General features: G+C 44.5%; 1 protein-coding gene across 4 annotated transcripts; it reads left to right on the top strand.

Annotated features, from left to right (window-relative positions):
* Positions 1 to 1,736: 1,736 nt before the first annotated feature.
* Positions 1,737 to 21,498, top strand: MTCH1 (mitochondrial carrier 1). Of its 4 annotated transcripts, none has more exons than XM_067531873.1 (13): positions 1,737 to 1,971; positions 3,261 to 3,345; positions 5,458 to 5,564; positions 6,306 to 6,383; positions 7,222 to 7,279; positions 8,411 to 8,462; positions 9,780 to 9,839; positions 14,830 to 14,923; positions 15,577 to 15,591; positions 15,949 to 15,996; positions 16,840 to 16,907; positions 17,744 to 17,819; positions 19,101 to 21,498. In XM_067531873.1, the coding sequence occupies exons 1-13, from the start codon at positions 1,801 to 1,803 to the stop codon at positions 19,170 to 19,172; spliced, it is 984 nt and encodes a 327-aa protein (XP_067387974.1). In that variant the 5' UTR covers positions 1,737 to 1,800; the 3' UTR covers positions 19,173 to 21,498. The 4 variants fall into 4 exon arrangements, with proteins under 4 accessions (XP_067387974.1, XP_067387973.1, XP_067387975.1 ...); XM_067531872.1 differs by having other exon boundaries at positions 15,561 to 15,591; XM_067531874.1 differs by lacking the exon at positions 15,577 to 15,591.
* Positions 21,499 to 21,919: the final 421 nt, after the last annotated feature.

The raw sequence follows: 21,919 nt of genomic DNA, 5'->3' as shown, positions 1-21,919 counted from the left end.
ATAGGTCATGTTTTCTAGACCTTTAATCATTTTTGTTGCTCTCCTCTGGACTTTCTCCAATCTGTTCACGTCTTTCAGTCACAGAACTGTTGCATAAGAAGGGCACAGAAAGATAATCAGTTGGATAATCTGTGCCCTGCTGTGTTATTTTCCCAACAGATGTCTGGGTAGTTGAAGTCCCGCATCACCACCAAGTCCTGCACTTTGATTTATTTTGTTAGTTGTTTTAAAAAAGCCTCATTCACCTCTTCTTCCTGGGTAGGTGGTCTGTAGTAGACCCTTACCATGAGATCACCTTTGTTTTCTACCCCTTTTATCCTTACCCAGAGACTTTCCACAAGCCTGTCTCCTATTTCCATCTCAACCTCAGTCCAAGTGTATACATCTTTGACATATACAGCAACACCTATTCCCTTTTTTTCACTTACCTATCCTTCCGAAGCAAGCTGTACCCTTCTATATCAATATTCCAATCACTGTGATGCCATCTGTGTCATACTTATGTTTATTCACTAGCCTTTCTAGTTCTTCCTTATTCCCCTTACTTCTCACATTAGTGTGCAGACATTCAAGATACTGATTTGATTTCCCCTCTGCATTCCCTCTTGACTCTCCCTTATCTCTGCTATAATGGTCCATACTCCCCCCAGATTCTGACTCTTCTCCCAGGTCTCCATGTTTTTGACTTACCTGTGGGCTTCTGTCTCACACCCCTGTCGAACCCAGTTTAAAACCCTCCTAGCTAGCTTAGCCAGTCTGTATCCAAAAATACTCTTCATCAATGGGGTGGATCCCATCTCTGCATAGCAGTCCTTCTTCCTGTGGTTAAGGAAGCCAAAGCTTTCTTGGCGACACTCGCAGCCCAGTATTTACTTCCACGATGCATCTTTCTCTGCCTGGGCCCCTACCGTTAACCAGATGGATCAAAGAGAACACCACCTGCACCCCCAACTCCTTTACCCTCACTCCCAGAGTCATTTCTGATCTGCTCAGGGTCATACCTCAATTACTACCGACATGTAGTAGCATGTGGGCAGCAGTCAGAAAGGCGGATGATCCTCGACAATCCTTCTGTAACGCCTTGGATACAGGCCCCTGGCAGGCAGCATACCGGAGGGAATGCCATGTCAGGCCGACACACAGGGGTCCTATGATAACATGCCATGGTGTAGAGTCTTGGAGGCCCTCTTATAACACACTGGTGAATAGCTGTTATGGCTAGAGCTCTACAATAACATCCAGTGGGTAAAGCTGAGGATAAATTAGATAACCCAATGGTCCCTTTTGACCTTAGACTGTATGTCTCTAGATCAGTGTTATGCTACAATAACACACTGGTGGGGACAGGCTATGGGATAGCACTACAATAACAAGGCAGCGGGCAGAGGTAATGGGAGGAGGCCCTACAATAACTCACTGGTTGGGACATGGTATGGGATGCCCTGACACAGGTACCCAGTGCATACATGTTACACGTGGGTGGGCCCTACAATAGATCCCCTTGGTGCGTACATGTTATGGTAGGCCCTATAATAACTATGGAAATATGTCCCCCTCCCACCACCCTGTGCAGAATAGCACCTCCCACCACTTCGGCGGCATGGATCCAGGCCGACACCCCTCTTCCCTACGCGATGGTTCATTCCTTCCTTCTCCGGCGGGCGGGACGGACGGCAACGTGATGACGTTGAGATTAAGCCCCGCCTTTTCCTAGTCACGTGCCTGTGGGCCGTCCGCCCTGCCCCTCTCTAACCCGGAAGCGCTCCCTGGCCCCGGCTGCCCCCGCTCGTTGCTGTGGGGATGATCGCCGCCGCCGCTGCTCTGCCCGGGGACCCCCGGGCGCCCCCCACCGGCCTCGGGGCGGGCGGGAGGCCGGAGCCGGTGGAGGGAGCCGAGGCTCTCTTCGTGGTGCTGGGGGCCGGCTTCACGGCGCTGAGCCACCCGCTGCTCTACGTCAAGCTGCTGATCCAGGTCCGGTGGGGGAGCCCCGGGGTCGGGACGGTGGGAGCCGTCGGGAGGCAGCTGGGAGTGGAGGGGGGCGGGGCAGGAAAGCGGTGGGGGTGGAGGGGGAGCCCCCCGGGGCGGGGGTGGGGGTGGTTTGAGCTCTCTGGTGAGTGGGGGCAGTGGTGGTGTCACTGTTGATCCAGCGGCAGTTAGCAGCGTTGATGGCAAGGGGGCTGGTGAGAGGGGCTATGGGGATTCTGCGCTGGGGGCTGTTGGTAGGTGTGGGGTGAGTGGGGAGGGCTTCAGACCTGGGTGACCTTGGAATGGGAGACCTGAGCTGCCTGGGGGAGCGAGGGGGGAGATGGGCGATGCAGGATGGGGAGGGGGCATTGCAGGAGACCTTTGTTTACAAGGGTGGGCCTGGAGCATTTTAGAGGCATACTTGGGTTATCTGGAGGATTCAATGGCATGGAGATGGACTCGTCTGTCATGGGGACGTCTGTGGGCTTGGGCTTCCAAAGGAGTGACAGGCAATTTGTGGCCCACATGATTGTGTGGGATCAGGGGTGCAGAGCTTGTCTGGGAGGGGTCTGTGAAAAATGAGAGTTGATAGCGCTTTGCAGTGGAGTCTGCAGGGTCCTAGGGGAGTCTTGGAGAACTGGAAGGCATGGGGGGATAGTCTTAGGGTTCAGAGTGACTTCAGTACTGGAAGCATGCCACGTACAAATATGAGAAGGCCGAAGCATGCTGCATATTGGGGCAATGCAAAAGTTTTAGAGCCTGCTGTATGCTAGGGTTTCTAATGTTTGTTGTGGGACACTGGTTTGTCTGGGGAGGGAATATGGCAATATAAGCTACTTAAGAGGTGAAAGCATTGTGATATGCTATGTGGAAGGAGTAATAGAAGAGTTACGTGTTGGGGGGGTCTGTGAAATGTAAGGAAAAGAGTGAGTCTTTCCCATTGGGTTGCAATGGATATGGGTGGAGTCTAATGCCTGGACTGTGTATCAGAAATATGGGTCAAGCATGTTTATAACACTAATACTGGTGTCTTGGTTTGTGAGGGTACCTACGTTAATGGGGTTATCTGAGAAAATGAGATGAGTTTCTTTAAGCATTGGAGTACCCTTGGGAAAGGAGTGTGTGTATGGAGAGGGGGAATGGTATCATTACACTGAGCTTGGTATATTTGGGAGACAGGGAGGAATACAGTTCTACTATAACACACAAATACAGATGATTGTGTTCTTCTGATCCAATGCCTTTGGGGAGCCCTTTAAGAAGCGGATAGTAGTTGACTGGCGTTTCTTTTGAAGGTCGGGCATGAACCTCTACCTCCAACCATTGGGAGAAACGTGCTGGGGAGAAAAGTATTGTACCTACCTGGCTTTTTCACATATGGTGAGCATATTTTAGTAATAGTTTGAGACCATATTCTGAAGGGGAAGATGTGAGAACTACCCAGTTAAGACCTATTTCAATCAGCTAAAGTGACCATGTTCTCAGTCCCAGTAGTGTCCTGATACAGCTCTGTCTTGTCTCTGATGCATACCCTAGGTTTCTGCTTCTCGCACTTTGGCAATACTCACAGTTTCTTGCTAATGGTACTGTTGAGTTCAACTTCAAGCAGAGATAGGACCTGAAATGTTTTGGCTGACTGCTGCCTCAGTATTTTAGTGAAAGCTTTTAGCCAGATTTATGTAACAATTGTTGCAAGAAAGAAAAAAACTAGTTGTTGGGAAGAGCTAAATCTGAAGCACACCATTGCAGTTTATTAAAATGTAGATGTTTGTGGTTTTACTAAAGAGCTGGGGTTGGGATTATTTTGGGATGGCTTTAAATAAGGTCTGCTCTACACATTTCACCATGTCACCTAACGCTGCTATTCCTTAGCACACTTAACCCGCTGTTCTGTTTTGTAGTGTAGGTGGGGAAAGTAAATGTGGCTTATAGTTGAGCTAAAACTTTGTGTTGAAGGATTTCAGCCTGGTTTTAAGGGACAGTTAAGCTTCTCTCTACACTACAAAATATAGCTGTGTTGTAACTTGATCCCCTGACATGCTTATTTGTAGTATAGATTGGGCCTTAAAGGGACAGAAATACACCAAAAAAAAGCAAGGGAAGGGTAAATATTTGGAAGAAAACTACATTTTAATTTCTCTTTAGAAGTGTATGAGCCTGAGAGAGAGATATGGGAGTCATACACTCCTGGATCCTGCTCCCAGTGCCAACTGAATTTCTCTGGCCTTGGGTACATTGCTTTGCCTGTTGTAAAATGGTCATAGTGCTTGAGGGACAGGGAAAGACAAGTGTTTATGTAAATCGCTTTTAAAATGAGAAGGCAGAAATGGGTAGGGTCCTGAAATCTGGCTTGAAATATCTGTTAACTGATGGGGGAAGGAATACAAAATACAGTAGCAATCAAAGTAAGAGTAAATTGCAAACCTATTCTTAAGGCTCAGGAGATGGGTTAAGCAATTGGGAGTTCTACAGTGACTCCCCTTGTTGTCAGATGGTATATTTTCATAATTAATAGGTTTGCAGTGGTTGGGGGTCTTGTGATTTAAGGAATCCACCCAGTGTGTCACATAGGAACAAATAGAACCTTATAGAAAGCAAAGAGTTTGAAGGCAGGAACGATCTGTTCTAGTGTTTAGCAAATATTGGGTCAAATTCACCTCAACTGTAACTCCACTGAAATCAATGCTGTTATACCAGGGATAAATTTGATGCACTTGTTTTTCTTCTCTCTAGCTGTTGTGTGTAATGACTGAGGTTTTATACAGCACCTTATTTAAAGATCTCAAAGAACTGAATACATCATCGTTCCTGAAATCTATGTTAGGTACTCATTTGGCCCCTATTACCATAGGATGAGCACCTCACAAGTTTGAATGTATTTATCCTCGCAACACTCTTGTGAGAGATGTAGGTACTATTATCCTCATTTTATAGCTGGGAAACTGAGGCACAGACTCAATGACATGCCCAAGGTTATGTAGGAAGTGTGCGGCAGAGTAGGGAATTGAATCTGGGACTCCTCTCTTCTTTGCTAGCACCATAACCGTCCTTCCTCTCAAACTAACGCTCTGGGCTGGAAGGAGGGAGAAACACTACACAACAGATAAGGGATTCTTCATTCCCTGTCCTAATCCAATTAAAATGCCTTAATTCTTTTAGGTAGGCAGAACATAATCAAGAGATTAATTAGTCGAAGACATCAGAGTTAATGCTCCATCTCTAGCCAAAAACAAATAAATAAATAACTGCTAAAGCTTCTTTAGCAACTAGAAGCAGCCCAGAGCACTTTTATATTTCATCTGAAGCTTCTGTGCACCTTTATGATAAATTACTTGAGGTGCTACACGACATCATTTTAATCGGATGCTTTAATATGCTTAAGTCCTAATGCTGTTTAGATTGGAAGTTGGAGACTCTGCAAACTGTAGTGTTCCATTCCCTGCTAATTGGATGATTTGTGAAATGACACCAATGTAATATTTTCTTACCTAGCTCGACACATTGTGGAAGTCGATGGTAAAATGGGCCTCTTCCGTGGTCTTTCTCCTCGAATCATCTCTAGCACTTTATCCACCATCACCCGTGGGAGCGTGAAGAAGGTAAAAGGGCGAGTTTGTTTTTCATAAGGGATCTACTCGGTCTAACACTACATGATTCCACAGTGGTGTTGGAACAGAATTTAGTAGTATGTGCATGTGATTATGGCCAAATCTGTATGTGGAGCATTAAACTCATCTCTTGCACGGGGCTTGTGTGGGCTTCACTGAGAACCAGCGAGTTCTAGTCAGCTCTAAAAATTGCTTGGAGGCAAGATGGAAACAGCTTTTACCTCCAGTGAATTCTGTGGACATCACTTACATTTTGATTCTCCAGTTGTTTGTCGTGTGGATGATTTTGTAAGAAGAAAGTCTTATGCACTGCCTCTGCTCCTTCTTCTTTCCATGTTCCTGATTATCCTCCCCAGTGTTTTTTGTCCATGTGGCTTTATGGATCACCGCAAATGGGCATCATTAGAATGTTGGTCCATATTCTCCTGGTCCATATTTTAAGAACAGCTTATTAAGTTATGACTCAGTGGCTTTAAAAAAGTTTGCATGCTCAAATTTTAGCTAGTGGGAGCTTGTCTTCTGTAAGGGATCAGTGATGTCTGAAGGGCCAACCCTAGTAACCTTGAAGTTCCCTATCAGGCCTGTTATTCCTATAATTTGGGGAAGTTCTTCTAAATTGGACTGAGATGTTGTTGGTTTCACTGTCAGCCCTGAGCACAGACCAGTCACAGCTCACGTGTGTTTTCAGCTGCTGGGGAAAAGTGAATTTAATTTGTTTATTTTCTCTCCCAGGTCTTTCCTTTGGAGGACATGGAGCATGTTTCTAATAAGGATGATGTGAAGACTTCCCTCAGAAAAGTGGTGAAAGAGGTTAGGAGCATTTTCTCCTCATTAAACCTGTATCAAATGCAGAGTCTGAGAGCAATCTCGGTGTATGAATATTGCATGTTAATGAATAATCTAGAGAGCTCACAGTGGAGACAAATACCTTAGAGGCTGAAAACACTGGGGCAAAGCATACACTGCTGGTATGGGTGAAATTGCTTGGAAAAATACATAGTCAGTACCAAGGTATTGACACTTAACACAAATGCTCATCAGGGACCTGACTATTAAATTTTCATACAAATATTGTTGAGAAGTTTACCATGAGCAGCTTAATATAGATTAAGTCCTGTGAGTCTTTTAAACTTGTTACCTTTAATAAGAGGAAAGGGAAAAGATGTGGATGCCGGTTTGTTTCACCCAGTATCCAGGCCTTCAGCATTCAGGAAACCAAGGAATGAAAGAGATGACAGATGCAAGAGTAGATCAGGAATGACAGTGACCTAGACACAGCCAAGGAGATGACCAGGCTTTGAATGTTTTGGGGGCAGTGTACTAACACTCTTGTGGTAAGGACATGGTACTTCTGTAATGTATATGTTCTTTATAAGCCTCTTTTGGAGCCCTAGGGCTCCCCCCCAACTTTTCTGGCTCCAAAACATACTGTATAATTTAGCAGTATTAAAATGGGCATAAGAATCCTATTGTGTGAGAAACAAATCAGTTAATGTAACCCTCTGAAAACATTTTCTCTTGGCGGTAGCTGATCTCTTATAGCCAGGTGATGATTGTAGAGTCAGTTGCACTGAACAGGCAACTACTTCTTCCTTGTAACATGGTTAGTTTATTTGCAGCTTTTAATGTGGTGTGGGTTTTTTTTCAGACATCTCATGAGATGCTGATGCAGTGTATGTCCCGGGTTATCTCCCACCCGCTGCACGGTGAGTCCTGTTCCTCTGACCTGTAGCCTGCTGTTGATTTGAAAGCTTAGCCCCCTTGCCTGCCCTGAGTGTATGCTAGATAGCTTGTTCTAGTCACTGACTTCATTATGTTTATGATCAAAAATGATTCCTAGCATCTGAATCCATGAGAAGAGCATGGGCTACAAACTGATCCTAGAAAAGGATAATTCTCAGCATTCTAGTGGTGGGATAGTGAGAGCTTGCTTGGTAGTTTATACTAGGAGTTTAACAAGTGTAAAAGTATAATAAGGCAGGCCAAAAAGAATTTGAAGAGCAACTAGCAAAAGACAAAAACTAACAGCAAATTTTTGTTTTAAGTACATCAGAAACAGGAAGCCTGCCAATCAATGAGTGGGGCCACTGGATGGTCAAGGTGCTAAAAGAGCACTCAAGGATGTGAAGGAGATTCCCACACCTGAGCCATTCTTCGTAGGTGACAAATCTGAGGAACTGTCCCAGATTTGACGTTTCATTAGAGGAGATTTTGGAACAAATTGATAAACAGTAATAAGTCACCAGGACCAGAGGGTATTCACCCAAGAGTTCTGAAGGAACTCGTATATTAAGCTGCAGAACTACTAATTGTGTTATGTAACCTATTGTTTACATCAATGTCTGTACCAGAAGATTAGCTCATTTAATGGTGATATTTAAAAAAAGGCAATTACAGGCCAGCATACCTAATTTCAGGATTAGGCAAATTGGTTGAAACTGTAGGAAAAAACAGAATTATCAGACGCACAGATGAATGTGATATGTTGGGGAAAGAGTCAGCATGGCTTTTGTAAAGGAAATCATACCTCACCAATCTATTAGAATTCCTTGAGGGTGCCAACAAGCATTTGGAGAAGGGTGAATCCAGTTCTTATGAGTTCTGCTGCTATTGGGCAATGACATGGAATCCATCTCTGTTATTACAGGGTGGATGGGGAGGACTGGTTGTTCCCTACTCTCAGGATGGTGATGGAGCTCTGGGGCTGATAATGTTTTTGAGGACTATGACTCAATTTTCTTGTCATTTCCACTTCCCAGACAAGATGCCTATCCATTCAAAAAAGTCATTGCACTTAATTTCTTTTCTTGTAAACCCCTTTGTTTCTTTTCTTGCAGTAATCTCGATGCGCTGTATGGTCCAGTTTGTAGGCCGGGAAGTCAAATACAGGTGAACAGTTCTGGTGTTTGTGTTGGATGTTTAAAGCACAGGATTTGGGGTCAGGAGTCTTAGTACCTATTTCTCCTTCACTCATGGAGGAGCTGAAATAATAATGCATGAGGTCACACAGTGATTGCAGAGCCAGGAATATAAATGAAATCTGTGCTTTGTTACGGGATGACTGGCTTTGTGCAGGGAGTAGGGAAGGCTGGGTCCTCTTCTGTTCCCTGTATATGTTAAATCCAGTATTCTGCCTCTGGCTTTGTCCACCTGTTGTAATGCATCTACCTGATTATGTAGGTCTGTTCATAGATGCACTCCAGTTACTCTGGGTTTTTCCTTGCATTGCTGTCCTGACTAGACTTTAAAAACAGCAAGGAGGTGAATTGGGCTGAAGGGTATATAATTCACAACATTCCTGCCCCTGCTGCTTGTCTGGGGACACTTTTCTACAAGGCTGTCTCAACAGAGGTGGAATAGAGTATTGGCCCCACTGTGATGACTGTATCTCTTGCAAGAGCAATCTAGGATGGTCCAGAGATTAGGATGGTCCGGAGCCTAGGAGTTGAGAGACCTTGGTTCAATTCTTGCCTTCACCACAGGCTTCCTGTGTGACCTTGAAATAGTTCAGTCTCTCTGTACCTCAGTTTTCCCATTTTACAATGGGGATAATAGCACTGCTGTGCCTCACAGGGGTGTGTAAGGGTAAATACATTAAATATTCTGACACACTTTAAAATCTGCTGCTGAAAATTGCTATAAGAGCTAGGTAGTGGTGGTACATTTTCATCCAAAAAATGTAGTAAGCTCTGAGTCCTGGCCACTACATCTGTGTTTAAATAGTGATTTCAAGCCTGGCTTTCCCCAGAAGGGAAGATGGGTTCCTTTCCTGAGAATCTTGCTAGATGAATCACGTTAAAGGCATGCTATAGCACAGTTACAACATGGGTTTAGAGGGAGGGGAAAAAACTTCATGCTTGTGATGGAAAGCCGACTAGAGCCCTCCAAGCCACCGTGTTTAAACACAGCTGTAATTAGCACAGTTCTGATCGCAATGTGGACAGGGCTCTGGATTTAACGTGAACCAGCGGACTGTTGCAGAAGTGATGGCTTTCTTATGTACACACTCATACCCCAACCCAAGTAATAGGATTATCTCAAGACCGTGGTGGTCCCAGCTGAGCATGCAATAGAATTATACCCAGGGAATGGGGGTGTTCTCTCTGGTGTTGGAAGATAGTGGCATGTGCAAGTCTGCTATTGCCCAGAGATCACAAATGGGGTTATACACTCTGCTTGATTATAACTGTTTTTCTCTCTTAACAGTGGTGTGTTTAGCTCCATTGGCAGGATTTTTAAAGAAGAAGGGATCTTGGGATTTTTTATGTACGTGAGTCTTTGTTTGATGTTATTTTCTCCCTTAATCTGAAAACGCAAAATGTAAGGGAAAGCAAGTCAAATCTCAACCATCCAAAAAGAGTGTCTCAAGTCCCCTCGTATCTAAAACCTCATTTGCCCAAGTGACTTCTATGTCACTGGAGGCATGAAGATTGAGTCTGTTCCTTTGTCTGAGTACCGGTTTGGCCTGTAGGTTTATGGAGGTGTGCATACAATTCTTACAGGTTATTCAATCAAAATTTCAGTGTCCAGCAGAAACCCTCTTATATACACAATTCTTTCATGTTATGTCCCAGTGATGTAAAGGGGTATTTAAAACACTTGCTTGTACAACAGATACTAAGAATAGATCAAGTGCAAAAATGAAAGCGGTGCACTATTGAAATAAAATAGTTAAAACGTGGTCAGAGGCACATTTCAAATGCCTAACACACTCTGGATTGGAATTAGCAAGTGCTTCATACTTCATAGGTTTGACGTGGCCGTAGCTATGCAGACAATTCTCTCTAAATCAAACAGTGGTAAAGTTCAAAGGTGCTTCTGACCTTGTTATGAAGGACGACGAATTGATAGTGTAACTAGGGAGAAAATCTAGCAGATAATTAAGGATTTAAGCCAAAATTTAACATTCCTCCCCTTTTCACATCTAATAAAGCAGAGCCACCTACTGCTTATGTTCGCACTAGTTAGGCAAGTAATTCTCTGTATTACATCAGTAATAGTGAAATAGTCTCTGATTGAAACTGCAGGAGGGGCTTTTGGTCAGGAGGCTTTTGGTGTGGGAATTGTCTGCCTTGGGAAATTTAGCCTGCACATTGTGGTTAAAAGTATGATCTGATCTTAAATGATCACAAATTATCATGGCTGAGTTTCTCAACCGATCATTAAGTGGTGGTAATAGTCTAAATTCACAAGTGAAAATGGTCTGATGCTGGGAAAGGTCTATTCTGTTGGATGTGAAGTCAGGAAAGCTCTTAAGCATGTGTTGAGCTTCTGGAAGACTTTAAGCATGTGCTTAAGTTCCATTGACTTCCAGAAGTCAAGCATGTGCTTAAACACTATCCTGAATAGAGGTGCTTTCCTGAATCAAGGATTTGGTCCCAACTGTGTATTTATTGTATGGCATCCAGGTTTCAGTTTAAATAGCTTTTGGCTTTGTCACGTGGCCATGTCTCCTCTAGGAACATTCCTATGCTTCTGCTTGTCTTGTTGCATTCTTGCTCAACAATTCAGCATCCTGGTGTGTGTGTGAACTTCACCCTTGATGTTTTTATGCCTCTTTCCTTGCTCGTGAATTGCAGGATTTTCCTCTGCCTTGAGTCCATAGTCCTCTTGCCTTTGGTGGCTAAAGAAGAGCAAATGAAGGAGAGATCTCATCAATTCTAGCTGACATTGGGATAGGTCTTGATGTCACATGGTGGTGCAGCGTTGCAGTATCTTATGTGGTAGGACATGGTAAGACGAAGGAGAAGAAATGCTTGAAAGGAGCCATTTAGCAGGGCCATAGCCATCCAAGTGAAAACATCTGTGTCCCTGTGCAGCAGTACCTCCCTGATGCTCTTTGTGACCAGAATGGGGAAGCTGTGTCAAATAATAAACAAAACTGTGGTGTGATGGGGTGTGTTTCCTGTCAAATGGTGGAATACCCCATCAAACATTCTGCACTTGAGAAGATTTAAAGACAGTTCAGAAGCATTTGTGCAAAATCTGTGTTCTCTGTTGTCCCCTGGTGAGGGGAAGAGCTCTTGTAGCAGGGTTCTTGCACCTACTCCAATTGGAAGGGAGGGACACATGTTTTTGGTAAAGGTGACTGTGAACAGAAGATGCCCAACTGGATTGCCTCCTCTCTTTGTCTTGCTGCTGCTCTGCCTAGCTGCAAAGGCTAGGAGTCCCAGAAATTCTTCAGCTAAGCACCAGTTCCTCCCACTGCTCCCTCTTACAAGTTTCTGCCTGGTGGATTTGAACACATTGAGCCAAAGAGGATGGTGGTACTGGGGACCTCAAGCCCAGAAGAGGGAGCTGTGCTTCCCTTTAGCCTCTGCTCACATTATCCTTTCCTTCGAACCTATACGGAGAGATGCAGACACTAGGAAATGCCGTGTGAAGAAGCAGACCATGCTCCCTTCCCCACATAAAATAAACTCTATTGGTAACCTAATTAAACTTAATAGCTCACAGGAAGCATCTCAATGCAAATCAAAGTGCCTCTGAAGGTATATATGCTCTACAACTCTGCCAGGAAATACGCTGCAATGAGCAGAATAACAGCAGCATCTCCTGTATCCATAGTGCTGTTACTTTGTTCTTTGCTGTTTAAACCCTCTGTCTGTGTTGAAACCCTTTTACTGCCTTAAGAACTTCAAAACGTAAGCTCATCTCTTTCTAATGCCCTTCAAATCTGTACACGGCTATAACATCAGACCATTAGCATCCTGGGAGAGCATCCTGCTAGCACTAAATTCATCAGACTCCATTGGCTATGAGTTGCATGCCATGGAGGCAGAATTCCATGTCTTCCTTATCCTTCTTCCATCTTGTCATGCCTGCCATGGTGACAAGGTGTTCATTTGATCTCTTTTTTTCTCTGAAGTGAAGTCCTTAAGCTGTTAAGTGAAAACTTCTGAGCAAAGCTGACCTTTCTCAGACCCTGTTTGGAGAGCTATAACTGATTCTCTCCTACAGCACCAGGAGTTCCTGTGTTAGCCCTTGCCGAACAGCTGTGGTGTTGGATTTTGATTTTCTTTTCCATCTCTTATTAAGGCTAGTAAAGCATTATGGTTCTTATAAAAGTAACCCTAGAGATCCAGCTCTGTACAAAGAAAATGGGGTAAGGTCTATTTAGAAAAGCAGAGACCCAATAGACACTACTTCCAGACTAGTAACAATGTCAGGAATCTTCTTTCATTAGCTTTACGCACAGCTGCCTTGTATTTGCAACTATTCAGGGCACTGCCTTTCAAGTTGTTCTTGTGAATTGCCCTAGAGAGAGAATTTTTTTACACTAAATGAATATTTTAAAATTAAAACCAAATTGTCTGCAGATTTAGAACCTTCACTTTCTCTATCAAATCTCTTGTGAGCTTGTGCATGTGTTACTTCGCTATATGACTAATCCTCAGTTATACATCCCTGCCTGTGTCGTTTCTCTGGCAAAGTTAACTGCAATCTTCAAAGCTGTTCAGCCCTTCACAGCACAGGGTTCACTTAACAATATAAAAGCAAACCATTAATATAATCAAGATGGACCAAGCCATGTTGTTCTGATTAAGTTTATCTTTCTTCAACAAATGGAACAGGAAATCTGTTTTTTCATTTCCAAAAAAGGCAACATATTTTGGGTGAAGGGGGGCATGGAAGAGGAATGAATTTCTGTGAATGAAATTGTCAGAGGAGAATCTGTCAAGCTCTTAAAACTCCCACATTTCATTTACCATAAATATTCTAATTTTGTAAGGAATATTCTGAATATCTAATTTGGTTACTGAGATAAAATCCAAAGCCTTTGTTTGTCACTGAGAAATTAAAATACAGGAGCAGTAGCTGTGTGTAGGACCTAGGCAAAAGCAATAGGCTTGTGCTCTGTTTCTGCAGAAGAAGCATAAATTAACTAAGTGGCTGTTCTGTTGGAGGTGCTAATGTCATTGAGGCTGGTGCACAAATAAGGAAATGAAGCCCTCAAAAACCTCATTAATTTGTAAGTGCCATTAGAAACAGAGGAAGCGGTGGTTCTGTTATTAGGGTTCCATGAGCACTGGCCCACTCAGCAAAAATGAGAAGCGAAGGTAAAACCAACAAGTCTATCTACATCCCAATTCTTCACCATTGGTGTAAGTGTAATGCTTCCAGCTGCACGGTCCATGCCGGAGCAGCTGGCCATGCCCCGGACTGTGCAGGGAACGTTCCATTAGGGAGCTCCAAAGCAGCAGAAATTTAGTGATGGTGCCCCCATTGATCAAAGCTCGCTGTGCTAGCCAAAGATGAGCAGTTTCAAAAGAGCCTTTAATGAAGCCTTTGCAGCTAAAGACGGCTGCAAACTGCTCAGCTTAAAATGGTGCTCGTGGCAGGGAAACTAGTTCCTCAAATGGTAAAAGGGGACAGGTCACTCTGAAGAGGAAATAGTTTTTTCCCATATTCTAAGAGGACCTTGTGCAAAAGTTGAGGAAACGCAGGCGGAAACGTCCTTACCAACAGGAAAGGACCAAGCAAAGAATCTTGCTGAGACTTCAAAATAGAGATTTAACCAATGAGATGGCGCTTAAGGAAGAACAAGGGGGTGGGCTGATAATGGACTTTGAAGCCTTTTACTTATAGATCACCTATTCAGATCTACACTAGGTTGTTAGTGGCCAAAAGTCATCACTCAGCAACTGTTTAATGGGCTGAGCAGACTTGGTAGATCTTAGTCCGGTTCATAGAATAGTAGGCCCCTTCCATAGCTAACTTCTGTTAGATCATTTCAGTCCATCTCCCTACAGTTGGAGTCAGTTCCTAGTGTGTGAGGGTGACAAGAGCTTTGTCTTTACTGCCAAAAGAGTTGGTTTACCATGGGGCAACTAATGTATGTTAGTTATCCTGCTGTAAACAAAACCAAACCTTTTTTGCAATGAAGAGAGCCCATGTTTTAGAACCAACCACTGCAGCTGGTACCTATTAGCTCCCTTGTCACCCTCAGCAGGGAGACCAAGGATTGAATATGTATGAAGAATGAATTCTCCACCCCTCCTAGAAGTGGCCTCTGCAGGTCAGGGTTGAGGCCTGTTAGTGGGAGTGAAGCCAGGGAAAGTTTTCATTGAATAAGCAGGACTTCTGTTTTCAGGGCTATCAGTTTGGCATGTTTAATCAACAATACATGACTTAAACATACAATCAAGAACAAAGCCAGTTTCCACAGCCCTTCTGCGGCATTCTCTCCCATCCCGGTTGTGGGATTCTGAAGGTAGCCCTTCTCTGCTTTATGTTCATGTTCTTATTCTTTCAGTGGTTTAGTCCCTCACATCCTGGGAGATGTCGTCTTCTTGTGGTGCTGTAACATCCTGGCTCATTTCATCAACACCTACGTAGTGGATGACAATGTAAGTGATGATTCTGTTGAACTGGAGCAGCAGGGGGTTTTGACTCCCTTGCTCCAGCATCAGGCGGTTTGTAGTCAGACCCTAAAATAGAGGGTTAATGGAAAGTAGAGTGCATAGAAATCAGTGGACCTTGGGTCAGGCCCTAGAAAAGAGATGAAGATGTTATATTCAAATCATGGTCCAGTTTAGGCTGAGGTGTGTGGGGGGTCAAGCTCAAAGATGAATTGGGGGGTGGAGTTTGAGTTCAGACTCTCCCGTTCCAAATCTTCAGCCTAAAATGTCATGAACATCACCAGCTCAGCTGCATCTGAATGAGAAAATGGCCATTTTGGCCTAAAACCATTGGGTTCTGTTGGATCTATTGACTCAAATGCTCAATCCCCACTCTTACCCCTCCACCCAACCCCCAACTATCCTAATGGAAACAGATTTAAGAGTGGCTTTGATAGTTTCTTAGACTATGTTGTAGCATGCAGAGAGCAGCCAGATTTCAGGGTGTAAGATGTCAACGGGTAGAAAATAAGTGTGATGAAGCAGCCAATCATTAGAAACTCTGTATACATAAAAAGTGGAACCAGCTGGCTGAACTATTAATTTTTTCCCTATTTATTCTTCACATTGCTGATGTGGCATATAGAATCTCTCTCTCCTAGGCCACTGGATCAAATGTAAGCCAGGTTGTGAGTAACCAAAAGTTATTGCCCTGTAACTGATGACTGGTGGCAGCTTATGTCGTAGTGAAAAGATGTCTTCTTCACACAAGCTACTACCATGGTTGGCACTAATGGGTGCCCTTGTACATCTGATAACTCCACATTTCTTTCTTGGGTGTTCCACGTATATGTCACGTCATGGCTACCTCTGGTTCTCTGCCGTTTGCTTTCCTTTCTCTTGTTCAATGCACCGAAACCTCATTGTGCTAATGCTGTTGTATAAGGTGGATTTAACATAATGACAAAATGAGATGCTGACATCAACTGCCTTTTCCATGACCCCCTGGTTTCTTCCTTTCCTCTCCATTCCAGTTCAGCCAGGCATCTGTGATCCGGAGCTACACGAAGTTTGTGATGGGGGTACGTAGCAGTCAGCACATCATATCTTTTTCCCCCCTCCCTCCTGCCCTCCCCCCCTGCTCCCTCCCGCGTGTTCCATGCTGTGAGAGCTCATGAATAGCTGTTCCCAGGCTACAGGCATGCGTGTGTGCACCGTGTATGGCTGCTGCTGTGGGTGTGGGTAATTCTGTGTGTCTCCCTCCCTGTTTGTAGGTGAATCGATGCAAGCTCGTGTCTTGTCTCCATGTACCATGGGCTGATTATCAGAAATGCATAGGTCCCATTGACTTACAGATGGAATTGTGGGTGCTCATCAGTTCTGTAAATTGGATCCCGTGTGTCTCTTTCCCGAAACATTCTAAATCAGAATGGGTGTGTTTTAGACCTAAAGATCAGAGTAACTTCACTAACACTCAGAATGTTATAGCAGTGGCTCACAGGTTTGATGTATTGGGTGACAGGGAGACACACTATACCTTTTCTTTGACTTACTCATGTGACATGCAGCAGTGCTAAGCTTTCCTCTTCTTGTATAACACAGTCAAACCAATAATGTGGCAGCTCCTTAAAGGAGCACAGGAGACAGGTCTTTGAGGAAAGTCAGCTTCCAGCCTTAATAAATACTAGCAGGGAGACGTGACAAAACTTTCTTTAGCCGATAGCCTTTTTCACAGCAGAGGTTAGAAGTTGCCTGATGGTTTGTTGTTAATTTATTATTTTTTACAGCACTCAAAGTGTGCTAGGCACTTCCAACCTGTCCTATTGTTGCATGAAGCCTTCCTGCTCGGCCTTATTGTTTCCTGCTGCGTTTAGAATTGAGTAGCGCAGAAGGGAGCGGCTCAGTTTGGTGATTCTTGGTTTCAGATCGCTGTGAGCATGCTGACGTATCCCTTCCTTCTCGTGGGAGATCTCATGGCAGTGAACAACTGTGGGTATGTCTGTAACTTTGAGGCCTGATGTTTTGTTCTCCACTGTATGAGACCTTTTTTCTTTTAACAGAGATCTGCAGTCAGTAGTTTTCAATAATAATCTCAACACTTTCATATGAAACCATAAATGATATAGCCCCTTACAGGATAAGATGCATTCCCTGTCCCAAAGACTCTTATATCAGAAGGCACAGACAAGACATGGGACAATAGTTCAGGAAGGATGTGGAGATTAGCAGTGATATGGTACGATATGAATGAGAATAGAGAGGGTACTGGGCAGATAGGTTTAGAGAGACTGCTCTAGCACAGGAGGTAGCACAATCGAAGGCAGAGCCCCAAAGCGGGCAGGAGGGCTGGACGATCAAGAGAAGAATCGAAGCAAGGAGTAGGGGAGAAATGAAAACAAGCAGAGATGTTCTCACCAGCTCAGCCAGCATTGCCACCCCCCAAACACACCCCCTCTTCATGTTGCTTTCTCAGGTGTGGCAGATTGTGAATTTAGGGGAACCTAAAGGGGAAGGGGAGCCGATCCTTTGCTGTAGCATTTCCTGAGTAATAACTGGTTCCTTAGTGGGCAGATGGTGCTTGTGATGCAGGCTTGTAGTGCCACATTTTTAATGTGTCCAGGTAACTCCATGTTTGTACACGCCAGCTGTAATTGAATTACACAGTATGTCATGGCGTGAATTATTTATCAGTAACTCGGCCGTTAGCCGGATGCTGACGCTTTCAGTATTCCCACTTACACTTACTCCTGTGTGGTGGTGATTGCTCTCTCCCTGCATAGTGTAGCTTGTGTACATTCTCCTCTTTGACCCTTTCTCTTTGCCATTCAGGTTACGTGCTGGCCTCCCTCCATACTCTCCTGTGTTTACATCCTGGGTTCAATGCTGGAGACACCTCAGTGCCCAGGTGAGTTCTGCAGCAGGCAGTTTTACTTAGTTCCATTTGTAGCCAAGAGCCAGATTTCCCTGGCCATGTGAGATTGGCCGTGTTCATGCACAGGCTGTAACGCTTTCCTGGCCTGCCTAGGAGAAGCCCAACTCTAGGTGCCAGCAGCCTGTCTTGTCTAATCTGATTTGTAGCCTGTTGTTCAATTCTTTTCAATTCATTCGGCCTGTGTAAGATGCTTAATAATGGCTCTCATTGCTGTAGTATCTGAGCCCTCACAATCTTTAATGTATTTATCCTCACAATAACCGCATGAGACAGAGCAGTGCTAATGTCCCTGTTAATGCACAGATGGGAAAACAGGCACAGAGGCTGATCTTGCTCAAGGTCTCACAGAAAGTGAAGCAGGGAATCAAACCTAGGTCTCTCATAGCCTAGGCTAGTGCAGTCTGGATTAGCCTTCCTCTTCCTTGTTCTGACCTTTTATCCCCTCAAGGAGACTGCCGCTTGTGCAAGGCAATTTTGGAAGTTCTGAGTACAGGATCCTCTTGTATTATGTTCCCATGTGATATTGCAAGCTGCACTGGGTTTGGCTAACTCAGTGCTGGATGGGAGACTTCCAGGGAACATTCAAAATAAAAATGTCATGACACTTCTCAGAAGTCAGGGGAGCATCCTGCCAGATCCCAACTTTGCTTACATTTCACCTAAACAAGCTCATCATTCCTGTTGTATTGAGGTCCTCAGATGAAAAGTCCTATGGAAGGGCAAATTATTAAATACAAAGGAATTAAAACTTGCGGGCTTGGAATTCTGAGGTCCAAGGAGTTCAGTGATTGGGCCAGAAGATGAGCAAGGATCACTGATGTTTTAAATTGGGACTATGAGGGCTACATTGGTAACTTGCAAGAAGAGTGAGGTTTGTGCCCAGTTTGAATATCTACAGAATGTAGCAAATGCATGGTACACACCCATGCATGTCTCTCCTTTTGTTGCCTCCCTCGGACAGAAGTTGCTTGAGACCTCTAGCAGTTAAAAAGAGGAAGTTCAGGTGAATCCTCACCCTTTGGTCACATGGAGGCACTGAGATACTACAGCGGTGGGTACTGTGAGTGCTGTACAATTCAGGGCTTAAATGTACAGCTCCCTGTTCCTGATTACCAAATGCAATGCTGCCACTGGCACGGGGGTCACTGCAGTCCTGGTGCCTGACAGCTTGAGACTTCTTAGCAGCCAATCAGGCGGCTGTGCTGAGGAGTTTCTGCCTCCCTCGTCTAACTCCTCTGCTCTTCTCTCTACTAGGGACAGTTGTTCCGAGGCTCCAGCCTGCTTTTCCGCAGAATATCTGCAGCAGCGAGTTTCCCCATTGACTAATTCTGCTTTCACTTTATTAACTCATTACCTCAGCTGGGAGAAAGGGACAAACACGGACTCTTTGTAAGGAACCCTTAAAGCCTCTTTTGATATTTTTCTTTTAAATCTGAAGACCAAGGTGCAGGAACAAGCCACCTCCTGTCCAGCAAGACCGGAAATGAATCAGCCTGAATCAATCTTCTGAACTGCAGCTGGGTTGAATTCCCTTTCTAGTGGGTGGTTTGACTGTGACGTACCAGTAAGAGCAGAAGGGTGTTGGCTCTTTGGCTCAGTCTGTAGTTCCTGAGTCATAAAAGACAGTGTGTTTGTTTAAAAGTGGATAATACCCAGGTATTCAAACAGACCAGACCAGAGACACTATCTGGGATCCAGGTGCAGAGACAAGAAGCTGCTTCAGGCAACACGTACTTGGGAGATGTTAACTGGAAAGCAGCAGCATCTGAATTTGCCTTGCTGATTGGATCATGCCAAAGCTGGCCCTCCCTTTTTGTGCTGCATAGTGATACCATAAGTGAATCTAAGCTTCTTAGCACTCTCATCTCCAGCCTCTGCCTTAGTGAACATCCTCTTTGTAAGTCCCTTGCGTTATCGGTCTAATGAAGCACTTTACGTCTTGACACAAACGTGAGTCAGCAGAGCCAGAAAGGGTTAAACAGAGGCAGAGACCAGGCTGTGATGATGAGGTGTTAAATTGCATTCCTGGTAACATACCACCTGCAGAAAACCAGTAATATATCCTCCACTCTGGAGGACACTTAATGAGCCAGACACCTGCTAAGCAGCTCCATCCTGGCTTTGAATACCCCATGTATCCCACATTCAAGGTCTTGAAGGGTATATGAACACCAGGGAACAAGATGCTTTTCAAGGGGGTGTTATGGGAAATAACCTTATTAAATTAAAAGGAAACTGAGGATGGAACAAGATCAATAAAGCCCCAGTGAGATTAATAAGCCTAAAAGAGTCCCTCAGAGGAAGTGTCAGGGCTTGAACTAGAATGAACAGAGCACTTTGGGGAGGAATATGCAGTTACTGCATGGGAAGAGGCGTGGGAAGAATGGCCTGACTCTAATTGTGAATCTGCTGCAAGAGGGGTTTAAGAATATAATCTGTGGAACTCCCTGCTACTGGATATTACGTAGACAACTAAACTTGTAGGCAACATGCGTGCGTGCACGTGAAGAATGTTCACTGGACACTGTGTGAGATAGCATACAGAATTAGATGGACCAGTGGTCTGCGTGACGTGTCTATTCCTGTCCTGGCTCCACTGAGTCACAGTGGGGAGTCAAAGCCAAGCAGGACCAAACTCAGGCAACACCAATTGCTGCCTCTGGAAGACCAAAGCACTGATGATACGTCACACAGCTAAACCCGAAATGTGCCATCCAGAGGTGCCAATGAATGGTGGGGGTTTTTTAATATTGGTTCAATTTGCTAATAGGTAGGGTTGCTACAGAATGAATTGGCTCAACTTTAAATGTGAACGTTAAGTCTATTTATTAGCCGCTGACTAGAGCAATGGGACAAACCTCTAAAGCAAGATGAGTTGAGAGAATAGCAGACCGTGAATTCCATTGAGTCCCTGTGCACTTCAGAGACGCTAAGGTGCATGTATTGATGTTTTCGGGCCTCGAGTCCCTGTCTTGCTCATACCACTAAGCAGTCCTTTCCATCCACTCCAAACAAGCGTTCTTTCATCTTCCTTTGGTAGAGCCCGGAAGAGCTTACCAGGCCCATGAGCAAAGGCATTAATGATTGTCGCAACGTTCCTAACGCACAATGAAGTGGGAGACATCATCAGCCCTGTGGTGCTTTCCTGCATAGTCTGCCCCCAGGGTGGCCAGAGTAAACTCCACTTGGATTGACTGTACTTCTTAAAATATCCTGGGATAGAATGGAACAACCCAGGGCTTCAGGGTCCGGATTTGTCATTACTGGGGTCTTTCACTGGAACAGATGGGCTTGTTTCACACCTGCAAGACCTGACCATCGGGCACGTTTTGTGCAAGATGTGTAACTGGAAGGCTTTGCAACCTTTGGAATCACAGCTACTTCAAGCAAGAACCTCATTTCCCACCAGTGTTATGGTGTCAGGCCTATCCTCCCTTTACCCCCTCCCCTCCCCAATCAATTCCTTGATACGGTTTGTTAAAGATGAACAAGAAATGCATGGTCATATTCTGTAACTGTGAGGTTATTTCCAGAAGATTTCACTGTGCTCTGAAATAAAACTAAGAACAATGTCTCTTGGGCTGTAGGTGTTTCATCATTGTCTTTAATGTGGTGCATTCATTTATTATTAAACTCCAGCTCTGTAAGCTTTCCCGTCATTTGAAGGTTCCTTATTTAAGGTCAATCAGTGTTATTCCAAAGGGGAGTGACTGCTGGAAATTCAGATTCCCTTCTGTTAAGCCTTTCAGTGACTGATGGGATGGTCTAGGTATATGTGGTCTTGCTTCAGTGGAGGGGGATGGACTAGATGACCTCTGAAGGTCCTTCCAGCCCCTGCATTTCTATGATTCTGGGCCAACTTTGCTCCACAGGAAATTGAGTAGGCCAGGTACAGGTTGATCAAAATGAATCTGATACACCTGAATCAAATTTAGGAGTCTAAACTACCTTTGTGGATCTGGGCTTAGGATCCTCAACCCTGGCAGAGTTTAGGTCTAACTGTAGGTGTCAGCCCATTCTGTAGAGGGCAGAGCTAAATCTGTAATGAGGATTGGAGGTTACTCTGTAGCTAC

The sequence above is a fragment of the Emydura macquarii genome, unplaced genomic scaffold (assembly GCF_026122565.2).
Source record: "Emydura macquarii macquarii isolate MOO-44397 ecotype Brisbane River unplaced genomic scaffold, CSIRO-AGI_Emac_v2 contig_3220, whole genome shotgun sequence".
Taxonomy (NCBI): domain Eukaryota; kingdom Metazoa; phylum Chordata; order Testudines; family Chelidae; genus Emydura; species Emydura macquarii.
Note: the sequence above shows the minus strand (reverse complement) of the source record. Positions and strands in the feature narration are given on the sequence as shown.

What these genes read in the sequence shown, in the direction of transcription:
- MTCH1 (XM_067531871.1), top strand. Translation starts at nt 1,801, where the DNA reads ATGATCGCCGCCGCCGCTGCTCTGCCCGGGGACCCCCGGGCGCCCCCC. An exon ending in ACCTGGCTTTTTCACATATG is followed by an intron (nt 3,346 to 5,457) that starts GTGAGCATATTT and finishes TTTCTTACCTAG; the next exon opens with CTCGACACATTGTGGAAGTC. An exon ending in TATCTCCCACCCGCTGCACG is followed by an intron (nt 7,280 to 8,410) that starts GTGAGTCCTGTT and finishes CTTTTCTTGCAG; the next exon opens with TAATCTCGATGCGCTGTATG.